Source organism: Mesocricetus auratus, unplaced genomic scaffold (assembly GCF_017639785.1).
Source record: "Mesocricetus auratus isolate SY011 unplaced genomic scaffold, BCM_Maur_2.0 Super-Scaffold_100021, whole genome shotgun sequence".
Classification (NCBI taxonomy): Eukaryota; Metazoa; Chordata; class Mammalia; order Rodentia; family Cricetidae; genus Mesocricetus; species Mesocricetus auratus.
In genome coordinates, this window is record NW_024429202.1 from 32,877,955 (window position 1) to 32,890,104 (window position 12,150).

The 12,150-nt window shown below is 42.2% G+C and overlaps 1 protein-coding gene across 2 annotated transcripts in view; it reads left to right on the top strand.

Moving 5' to 3' along the window:
• Slc9a2 (solute carrier family 9 member A2) overlaps positions 1 to 12,150 on the top strand; it is a 78,088-nt gene that overhangs the window by 34,600 nt on the left and 31,338 nt on the right. For both annotated transcript variants that reach the window (XM_005075363.4, XM_040729238.1), the window contains exon 3: positions 4,829 to 5,079. In XM_005075363.4, coding sequence (XP_005075420.1) covers positions 4,829 to 5,079 — 251 coding nt within the window. The remainder of the gene's footprint in view (positions 1 to 4,828; positions 5,080 to 12,150) is intronic.

Here is a 12,150-nt window from a genome sequence, read left to right on the forward strand (position 1 = left end):
AGACATTTTTAAGACAACAAGTTAACTTGCTCAACAACGAAACTTAATTCATACATTCTATTATTTATTAACAGTGATTTGTCATTAACTTTCAGTATTAAATTTTAACTAGGAAACTGCAAGACATTTTCTAACTTGCTCTAATTTCCTCAGGCTTCAGGTGTTCCCTTGGGACTTATATTTATATGTAAATTTTACCCTTGCTAGAGAAGACTGTTGTCCTGTGAATGTGGAATTGCTGCAGTGACCCTGTAAGGAATAAGAACACCTCGCTGGATTCCTTCTAAGGGATCTCAGCAAAGTTAGGTTGGTTTCAGAACCACACGTAGTTTGTCTGCCTTCTTATGGCTCAGAGGATGCCTCACCAGTTAGACTTCGGGGAGGATCTGGCTAACTCACTACTTAAAGTGTGAACATGCAGTGGGGGATACAGAGGCGCATCCTACCCTTGCTCCCAAGGATGCACAGGGATGTGGAGGGAGATAGATGGCTGCCCCTGGGAAGGCAGAGAAGGGGCAGAGGAAGCACACAGCCCAGTGTGCAAGAGGCAGAGGGCCCTGCCCGTATCCAGAAGCAGTGAGTCAGGACAGCCTAATGGCTTTCTGTGGGAGACCATGCCTTGGCTCACAGGCTTCCTCAAAACATACTCTCATGAAATACTAGAATTGTCCCTCCCAGGTTTGCTCACCTGGCGGCAAATAATCAACTGCCTAATGTTTTTCTCATTGACTAAATACTGCACTGAACCGGATTCATGTGAGAGACAACTAGAGTAATGGTGTAAACTGTTGTCTTCTAGCCAGATGCCTTCCAAAGACAGAGTTGGGGCATTTTACCTAAGATCCTGAATCTGAACACTAACAGAGGATTAAGTAGTTTGTGGGATAGATATGAAAAGGTGTGAACACATGGATCATGATGTTTATAGCCACACATACAGAATCACTGGTAGTTGAAAGATTGAGGGATTCCAGTAAATCAGAGCAAGTCTATGATACATCAGCTCACCCCTTTATCATAATAAACTCAGCTAGAAAGGTCAAGGGGGAGAAATCCTAGCACGAAACTCTTCCAAAGCGTGAGCAAGATCTAATTTAGAAGTGACAGACCAAATTCACCATACTATCATCAAAGGGTAAGGTAAATCAGAATCAAGCAGAGGAATGGCACACAATTGAAAAATTAAAATTGATTTTTAGTATTTTCTTGGAAACCATTTTGATATTTTTATGAAAATATTTCAAATCCAAAGACTTTCCAGGATCCTAGATATCAGAGACAGCCTGTTTTTTTCCATAGTGGCCTGTAACAAATTGACTTATTCGCGCATGGTCATATCTAACATCATGCCTAGAACATAGTACAGCCATTGAGTGTTCTAACAATGTTTCCAGGAAGATTTCCCAGTTAGCTACCTGTAGATAGGGTTGGTTAAGGACAGCTGTCTTTGAAGATAGAAGTTAGCGATGTATCTCGGTGGAAAGTTATTGTGGGCTGTGGGGTGGAACTTACAAATCACAGAATGATCTGAAATTTATGATATAAAAATAATTATGTTCTGAGTTTTATAGCACGGTGAGCTGCATGCTATTTTTCTGGAATAAACAACTGTATTTGTGTTTTATAGATTTTAGCTGAATCACTGCATTTTTAAAATCCAAATTGAAGTCATTTAATTCGTAATTTTCACACATGCATATTTAAATATTCATAACAAATGGGCCTTACATCATATGACAGCTCTGAGAGCACTCAGCCATCACATTGACCTATTATTAATTTATTACAGAGGTGCCACTGGAGTTTTAATTTCTTCAAAAACCATGTCAATTTTCTGGCCCATACCTGAGATACTTCTGTCTTACACACACACACACACACACACACACACACACACACACACACACACACATCATTATCTACATGTACATAATATACACATAAACACATACATGTAAATTAAATAGATTACCTCATATACAATTAAATAATTTAACTGAAATGAACTAGGTGGTTCTAGCTAGTTGCATGAGGTTAAACATCAAACAAGTTGGAACTTATAGAGGCTTTCCAACACTGCTTAGACCTTGCCATTCCATCCAACATGGCACTGGTATCACTGGCAGTGAACTGGTCAAACTGGACCTTTTGTCCACTGCCCAAATGTAGTGCACCTGTGATTCAGCTTCTCTCTTTCAATATTTAGAGCAATATTTGAAGCAAGACACCTTTTGATAGATTGGATGTGTTGAGAGGCTGGGAAAACAATGTTGAAAGGGTCATGACTGCGCAGCTCTGTTGATAACAATTTTCATGTGCAAGCTCCTCATGTGGTCCTGTCAGTGTGATAGATGGAGGGATAATGGAGCAGGAGCAGACTCCTTCTGACTCCCTCTGAAAGAAGTGTTTTCCCTTGTTTGGGGGAACATCACACTCACGGGGAAGGCAGCAAGCACAAAATGGCAAAGGACTATGTGGTTTGGGGTCCATCTGTGTATTGCAGGTCAGAGGAAAGGACAATACCCAAAGGCTGTAAGAATCCCTGGGGACCCTTGGGAAGAATGGCAACTTCAGTAATGCTACCTTGGAAGACAGTTCCCAGGGTTAGGAGCTTGCAGTTATCAAGGAAAATGACAGGAAGGGGAAGCATAGGTAGGAATGGGGACATGCGGTGTGTTTTGTAGAATACTGGGGAAATTCTGCTCCTGACTTTTAAGGGTATTGTGTAAAGTAGTACATCAGGAGTGAAGGAAGGAAGGAAGGAAAGAAAAATAAAGAAGGGATTGAGGGATTGAGGGAGGGATAGGAAGAGAAAAGAAGAAAGGAAGGATGAGAAGGAGAGCACGATCCATGTATATTGAGACTATCAGGCTTTCCCAATGTCAGGCAACCAAAAACTTTGACTCTTGGGAATAGAAAATGCAATCCCAATAGGTATGGTAGATAGAGAGATATGGGCTCACTGGTGCAGGCTGGAGGCAGACAGAGTAGAGCTAGTGGAGTCAAGGACAGAACTATAGAATCTAAGTGGAACTGCAGTGAGGCAATCTATGAGGAAACTGAACTGGCCTATCAATGAATACTCAATGAGAAATGCCATTGAGAAAGGCTACTTCTGAGACACTGGTGGCTGTCACCTTTGTCTTTGGCAGTTTGGAGGCAGGGGCTTTGTATGTTACCTCTTAAACCCTGTCAGGCAGCAGTGTGACACAGAGTCGCTACTGTACTTGGATCCTGTAGCAAACTCGTGACTGAAAGCAGGAATTGGTGCCTCCAATGGGCAGCCATTGGTACATCCACTAGGCAGCACAGAAGACAGAAGTCCTGACAAGGTGTTGATCAACCTCAAGGAGATTGTAATCCAAAAGAAAGGAGGAAACTCTTTCTGTCAAGCCCATGAGGTATTAGACTCTGTAAACAAGGTGGAGGCAGTGGTGTGGCATTCCCTGGGACATGGGATGCTTATCAGGAGGTGGCTGACTCATGTGCCCATGTTGAACTTGAACATCTTCTCCAGATCAGAAAGCCTGTATTCTGACATTGACTCTGACATTTTGGGTCATTTGACTTTAGAAAATTTTGACTGATTTTTGACTTTCTTAGAAGCTAAGTGAAGGTACATCCCAGCCTTTGTGTCCAATGCCCTCACAAGTTGGCTTCCAAAAGCTCTGAATGACCCATAGTGGTAAATTCCACAGCAAAAGCAATTTAGGAAGTTTGCTTGAGTTGACCTTGACTGTCCATATATGGGGAAAAGTGAGGAACCTTCAAAGTCAGTCCTCCCCCTCCCGTGTGGCGCTGGGGCTTCCACACATGGGTAAAATATACTGCCCAGTGAACACAACGTGAGCTGAATTCTTGAAGTCTTAATTAAATCAAGACTACTTAAAAAGCAAACAGGAGTGGATCCATTACTTTATAAGCATAAAATGTGTGTGAAGGTGTAACACGTGAACACCAGACAGGTTCTCTTCACTTTAACAAACATCCTTGGTACTTTCCATTATACCAGGCACAATGCATATGTAGGTAGAACAAGGAAGTGGGATATGAGTGAAGATGAGCTTCCTGGAAGAAGGAATCCATAGGTGTTGGGTACCTGCACTAACGGGAGTGCCTGCTCCATATTATGACTCTCTGGTAGGACCTTGTAAGGTAAATGTATTTTCACAACGGGCTGATAAGTTTCTCTATGGCACATAGCTTCTGAGCAACAGCAATAGGAGCAGGATACGGCAAGTAAGTATTTTAAAATATCCTTCCAGGTGGTGGCTGGAAAAAATAATGTTTCAGGAATAATTTGGTGTTCTCTTTTTTACTTCTTATAATAGTTTATCTGACAAGATACCAAGATACTTTTTGCCCAAGATGTTTATTTAAAGCCACAATGTTATTCTATGTGGCAAATAACTACACAGTAATTTCCTCTGACATAGAACAAATCTCCTTCTTAGAAGATTTTTGTCTGTGCCCTGGGGATCACAAGGAAAACGAGGGGGGATATTTTTATTCTTTCTCATGTGTATGTAAGTGTGCATGTATGTACATGGGTGTGGTTGTGCATGTGGAGGACCAAGATGAACACTGGGAGTCTTCATCCATCACTCTCTACCTTATTTACTGAGGCAGGATCTCAAAGCTGAACCCAGTTTGATGGCCAGCTGGTTGCTAAGATTCCCCCTGTCTCTGTCCCCTGGGGTTACTCTGAAATTGGAAGGGTGCTGGGAATTCAAACATCAACTGCTCACACTTGTGTGACAAGCACGTTATCTACTGACATGTCTCCGGCTCCAGCGGGACCAACAGTGTGCTTTCTCATTCCCCCCAGGTCCTGTACAACCTGTTCAAGTCATTCTGCCAGATGAAGACCATCCACACCGTCGATGTGTTTGCGGGCATCGCCAACTTCTTCGTCGTGGGAATCGGCGGCGTGCTCATCGGCATCCTCCTGGGATTTATAGCAGCCTTCACCACCCGTTTCACACACAACATCCGAGTCATTGAGCCGCTTTTTGTCTTCCTGTACAGCTACTTGTCCTACATCACAGCTGAGATGTTCCACCTCTCAGGCATCATGGCGTAAGTGTCTCACCGCTATCAGTTCTTGATTTTGTTGAACTTGTACATTCGGAGATATCAAAGTTGACTGAGTTATGAAAAAGAGTAGATTTTCTTATCCTGAGAGCAACTAGGATGTGATTTTCCTAAACCTTTTGTCACATTGAAATGAAAGTATACACTATCCAGATTTAATGCTGATACAATCTGGAGGTGACCTGGAAAAGGTGCTAAAATGAACTCTCAAGTTTCCTATGAAATACAACAATGAACTTGATTGTTGCCCTGGATACGATATCAGCATTTTTTGAGTCTGATCCTCATTTAGTGAGCTCTGTGTGGGAGGCTGTGAAATATTCCAACAAGTTTGCATCACCTAACTGCCTATGGAGTTCTACAGATGTTGCTGTGTGTCCATTTGAACGCTCTTACTCATAGTAGGTTTGTTGGCAATAGCTCAAACTCATTCATACAGGATGTGCTGGGTAAGAACCTGTAATTTTATATGGAATATTTTAATAAGGAACTTAAATTTTTGATACAGGGTTTAAATTATTTTGAAATAAACAATAATAATTTATTTATTAAAGATACAGTTGCACCGGGCAGTGGTGGTGCACGCCTTTAATCCCAGCACTCGGGAGGCAGAGACAGGCGGATCTCTGTGAGTTTGAGGCCGGGCTGGTCCGACAGCCTCCAAAACAATGCAGAGAAACCCTGTCTTGTAAAAACCAAGAAAAAAAAAGATACAGTTGCTGTCTTATTCACTAACTCGGAGGAAGGTTTTTTCAAAGCTTGAACTTGTGAGCTGCAGATTGGTAATGTTTGGATCACACTGGCCTTCAGGATGTTATGCTGAAGAAAGCTAGTCAATGGAGAGTTTTCCCCCTAGCAAGTGCATTATATGATGGTTGAATTCCCTCAAGGGCCATTGAAAAACATCTTAGGAATAAATAATGAAACGCCTACCTTGGTTTTGCCTTGACATTCAGTTACACCCTGTAAGTTGTAGCCTGTGTTAGGGTGTGGGGAATGTATTTAGAGTTTGCTCTGTAATGTAGGCCTCATTTTCAGTGCAATTTTCTCCCCTGACCTGCTGTAGGTGGGACTTTGATTAAAGAGTGTTTGGGATCACGCCTCTTGGTGGTAGTCTGAATTCAGAAGCAGGTGGAGTCTGTGGTATGAGGAGGCAAAGGGAAGTCGAACTCACTGTCATAAAAAGCCACAAGTTAAAGGTTGAGTGGTTTTCCGTTTCAAAGAGAGCCTAAATAAAGCAACGTATTAATCCAGTTTGACCCAGTAATGAAACATTCCTGGTTGCTATTCATATCACTGTGTGTGACTTCCAATGTCAACCGCTGTTCTTTGAACAGCATCATTGAAAATGTGTGATTGGCTAGTTACAAGGTCCCTAACAGTCTATGGGCTGGACCTGGTGCCTAATTTTTCATCAGGTTTGTTCTAGACATAGGTTCATAGGAACGCTGGGTTCCACAGTCTGACTGGACTATGTGAATGTCTAGAACATTTTAAGTAGTCATCGGGAATTAGCCGTTTTGTCCAATGTTCGAGAGTGGAGATGGAGATCCCTGAAGACACTGAGTGGTTGAAACATTGCATGAGGGTAGAAGTGGGTATGGAAGCAATGGCAAGGATGCTTGGAGTATGTGGGGCCTAATCCTCCCCACCTCCCTACCAGCTTGTGACTAAGTATTCAGATGTTCCAAGCTTATAGGGGACATCTCTTTCAAACTATTATATCTACATTGTACCAAAATAATAAAAGTACCAATAAGTACAAAAAATAAATAAGAGATTCTAAGAGATCAAATTCCCTTGCACAGTATTATCCTCTGAGAGTAGATTAAAGGGCACATTTATATCAATGCACCAGTGTTCTCATAAGTGGGGTTCCATGTTCTAATGTGGGGTGGGTCAGCATGCTGCTCAAATCCTGAGTGGGTGTGATGCTTCTTCAGGGTACACTCACAGACGCATTTGCAAGCACTCTCTTTGGATCTCATTGTGCGAACTCCCAGGCTGTAGTTACTACAGTTACCTTGCCACACTGGTCAGGGCACACAGCACATCCATGTCATGAGACATATGCACCCACACTCTTCTTAGGGAGCTAAACAAATTCTTCTGGACTTAAATTGCACTGAGCTTAGAAATGATTCTTGTCATTCCTGTTACACAGCCTCTTATCATTAAAAGACCAATGTTAAGTTTAACAGAAATGAAGATGCAGGGATGCTGAATGTGCTGAGTTCTCTCCATCATTTGCTGAGAGTGGAGGGTGTCATCCCAGGGAGGCAAATAGGCAGGAGGTCAGTCAGGTGACCTCAGAGTCTACTTTCCTCTCCAAGGATCTGTGTAATAGTTATGAAAAGTCCACTTCTGTCTTTTGTCCTCCCCGGCTCACTCCCTCAGCTCTTCCATCCTCCTCCCTCCTCATATTGCCATTGTAGCCTCTGGCTTTTGGTTCCGGAGCTTTGCCTTTATCTGAAACCTGACAGCCTGTCCTGGAATGAGGTCACGGAATGATCAGGTAGTTAACATGAGAGTCTGATTGGAAAGAACTTTCCTTCTGCAGAACAAAAGACTTGGCTTTAGGCTGAAAATAAAACCAGATTTTTCAGGGTAGAAAGTCAAATTTTTGTCTTGATTTTAGTGAGATACTACAGACAAGTGCTCTCAGGGTATTCAGAAAGCTTTTTGTTTCCGCTGGTTGTTGTCAAGAGACTATAGTTTGATAGGCCACTCACTCATGACTATGCTTAATTCCTATGTAAAGCAAAACAAAGTAAAGTCTGTGGACTGGCCTAGCACTTTTTATGTGAACTGAAGTTATAAAGTCATAGCTTTCAATATTAAAAACATTCTGTTGCTTCATCTTCTTAGAGATAAAACAATATTGAAAACATTATTTACAGCTGTTTGGAGACATGGGGCATCCTTGTCTCTTATCTCAGCATTTGGAGGGTGAGGCAGAAGGACCACCATGAGCTGGAGGCCAGCCTGGACTACAGAGTTCTCACTTCCTGTGTCAAAGGTCAAAACCAGAGAGACCATTCTTTTCATCCCCACTCACTTTCTGGATGGCTTGGAAAACAGTGGGGGCATCGCTGGAGATAATCAAGGCTGGATTTTAAAGTTGGTGGCCAGTCATCCTTCCCTCCAACCACACTTCCGGCTCTGCAGGAGTTTGTACTGGTGAGATGATGGCTTCACCATCCAAACACAAGTTAATTCATCAGTAGGGTGAAGCCAATAAATGCCGTGCTTGGCTGACTTACGAAAACCAGTAGATTGCCATGCATGGCAACATTTGCTACAACAGCAGAACACTGATACGGTTTTCCTGGAAGGGTCTGGTGACACTGCTCCTTCAGTGTTGACACTAGGGCAGGGTTAGGATGTCATTGGGAATTCCACAGAGAAGAATATGTAGGGATGTTTGCCTGCTAAGTTAAAATGACAAAGTTCAGCAAACTCTCTTAATTCAAGAGCTGACTCTGCCTCGTATTCTTTAAGAAGAGTGACATCTGTGTAATTGGATAGTGCAGTCATCACTACTTTTGGATGGTTCTTGACTGTCCTTTGCATCCCTGTGTGATATCATTCCCAACTTATGTTTCAAGAATACTGAATTCAAGACAATAATCTTGTTTTTTATTAACATGTGGTCCAAAGTGTAAAATGACATAAAGAATCATAAGTAAAATTTATTCTTTATTGTTAAAAAATAGTTACCTATTCTTTCTTTCCAAAGACTTTTTTTTTTTAGAAAATTGATGATGAAGTGGGGAATCATTTTCTAGCCAGAACTTCATAGAATGATGTTTGACTTTATCTTGGTATTGATCACTCAAGTCCAAGTAGACAATTTAAACCATAGAAAAATTCAAAGGGTTTTATGATTTATTTGTGTTTAGTTGTTGTATCCTAAACCACATAGAGCAGTGGTTCTCAACTTTCTCAATGGCGTGACTCTTTAATACAGTACCTCGTGTTGTGGTGACTCCTCAACCATACTTTCTTACATTATAATTCATAACAGTAGCAAAACTACAGTTATAATGTAAGTGTCTGTTATTTCTGATGGTCTTAGACTACCCCTGTGAAAGGGTCATTCAACCCTCAAGGTGTTGTAACCCACAGGTTGAAAACTACTGACTTAGGCTAAGGAATTCAAATACAAGAGTGTTAGGGTTGGAATCCCAAGTGACTTCCTAAAACCTATAGGCTGAAGGCTTTCTTGCCAGCCTATAGGAGGTAGTGGGACCTTGTGTGGGCGTGGCTGAGTAGAAGGAAATTACATCACTTGGAGTGTGCTTCTGAAGGGGATCCTGAGGCACATGCCTCCCGGCATTTCCCAGCCACCATAAGGCAGCTTCTCAGACACACACTTGTATATTTTCCCACAGGCCCAAAGCAATAGGGCCAGGAGAGCACGGACTGAATCCCTGGGCCCCAAATCAACACCTCTCCCTTTTAGGTTGTGTACCTCACATTTCTATTCATAGACACCCATCTAACACAGAGAGTCAAAGCCTGCTCTTCCAGTGACCTGAAGGCAGTCACCTCACCTTGATTTTTACAGTGAGTTTGCATCTCACTTGTCCTCTGCATAGAGAGGTCACTGCCTCGGTGACTCTGAGGATGGCTGTGTTCCACGGTGAGGAACAGCCTCGTGAAGCTACTCTCTAGGCCAAAGTACTCCTCTTCCGGCCCTCCTTCACTATGCTTCTACTCTCCGTTTGCCTCAGTCAAAGCTCTGAGTTTTCAATGTTCCCAAGAGATCTGGCCAAGTGGCCGAGCTTGCCTTCCCATGTGTCCTCACGCTTAATCCCTAGCTATTTGAGGTAACTTGAGTCATCTGGTGCCCTTGCAGCCAGGTGTCCAGTTCAAATAGGATAGCAAAGCTATGTGAATAGGAGGATCAGAAACAAACCTCAAAAAGGAGGATTGCTGGGTTATGTGAATAAATAGATGCCTAACAAGCACAGGTACAGACAGATCACTGGGGACACAGCACCAAGGATTCCCATGTTCACCAAAATCTATGTCAACACTGCCTTTCTCCATGTCATGGTTAGGTGCAAAGTAGGGTTTATGTAGAAGTTGGGTTTCATGTTTCTGCAACCTGATTGCTGGAGAGTGACGGAGATCTCTCCAGTCAGTTCCTGTTAGGAAACGTTTCAAAGGAAGGACAGTGACTGGGCCACCAGTTTGGAGAAGTGATTGAATCAAACTGTGTATGGACCATCCCTGTTTCATGAAAAGTGGGGCCTGTTGCCAGTAGAAAGCCGGGAATTTACAACTGGCTTTGGCTGAGACAGTCACCCAATCTATGCTGACTCCATGTTATCAGGGGAAAAATAGCTTTTTTTAATAGGATAGAAATGATGAGGCCTTTTGGTGAGATCTTATAGATAAAAAGAAGAACATTTTGAGAGGATGGGAAAGAATAACAAAACAAAACAACAACAACAACAAAAACCTTCAGGATGAGATGCCATGAGGTCTCCACGGACATAATCATTGAGAAGGAGAGGAAAGCCAACTCTCACATCTGCCATGTAGGTATCTACGACCCACCCTGTGTTTCATCCACCCATGTTACTCTGTTATAATGAATGCAGCAGCAGATGTGTCCATGTATCTTTTATACCACTGTTTTGCATGCAACTGACAGTATAACTAATGGTTCTGTGGGGTTAAAGCCAGAGGTCTTAGCGCTAAGTTGGCCAGCTGCCTCCAGGGCTAAGGAATGCTTCCCAGGAGAGGATGCACAGCTGGCAGCAGCAGGAAGGTGCCTGGCTGGAGACTGGGGGAGAGAGAATAGCTTGAAAATGCAATTAAAACATAGTAGCCCTCAGATCCGGTATCAGCCTTTGGGTCCCACCTTCCAATAAAACATTAAGATGATTCATCTCAAGTCTCATCCATTTCCCTTCTGTGAGCCCACTGACGGTGTCCCACTTACTCCCTTAAAATGTTGGTGCATTTAGAAATTACATAGGATGACCATTCTATGTAAACACCCTGAATTTCTCAGATGAAGGAAGGCATTTACATCTTTCCAAAAAATTCCACGAATTACATGGTTCACAGACATAGTGTTCTAATGGACGTGTCATATGCCATAAGAGATCAGCTACTCAAACTCATGTTCCCAAGACACATGAGCAACCTTGAAACTAGTTTGTCCATAACAGTGGCACAAGGGTGTTGTGGATCAGGGTCCATGCCCAGTGACACATGGAATCTGTCTCCACCATATCCTTGTGGAAGGATCTACTTTAATTTCCTTGTTAAGACCAGGCCAAATCTACCAGGCTCTTTGAAATCTTACTCAGCACTCTTCTGCTAGAGTCCTTATAGTTCACTAAATATTGGACAATGACTTAGGACCCTTTGTGTCATCCTACTGCCTGAAATCACATCTGCATCAGGTCCCAATGAGTGACATGTAAACACTAGTCAAATTGAAAACATTTATAAAAGGTACAGTAAAAAGCAAAGCAGGGCATCTATGAAAGAGGATGAGGTTATTATAGGAGTAACCAATCATTTACAGAACTTAAGGCTATTTATTTCATTTTTAGTATTTTACAAAAGATCATTCAGTTTTTATGCTTGAGTCTTCCTCTGAAAACATCTCCATTTTGATTTTATAATATGTCAGACTCACTTTCTTTTGGTCATTGGGTTTCCTGGAAGAGACAACACACTCTATAGTAAATTCATGTTCTGGAATAATTACTTTACTTCACATGAGCGAGTTCTTTTTCTGAGAACATGCACTGTGCCCAGAGTCACCATAAGATCTGGATTTAATCAATGCAGAGATAGCTACCGAATGGGTCTTCCTTACTGCAAGGTTTGACTCTGAGTATGCCTTCATTTTGGAAAAGTTCTCATTGAAAACAGGATTTGTTTGTGTTATTCCTGTAATTTTGTTTGCAAATTTTAGTAGCACATGCAGATTCACAGTGGGAGCAAATGAACTGTGCAATGGCCTACACCCCATTATACATGAAAGCAGCTCCAACTAGGGAGAACCTATGAGGTAGTCTGAATGTA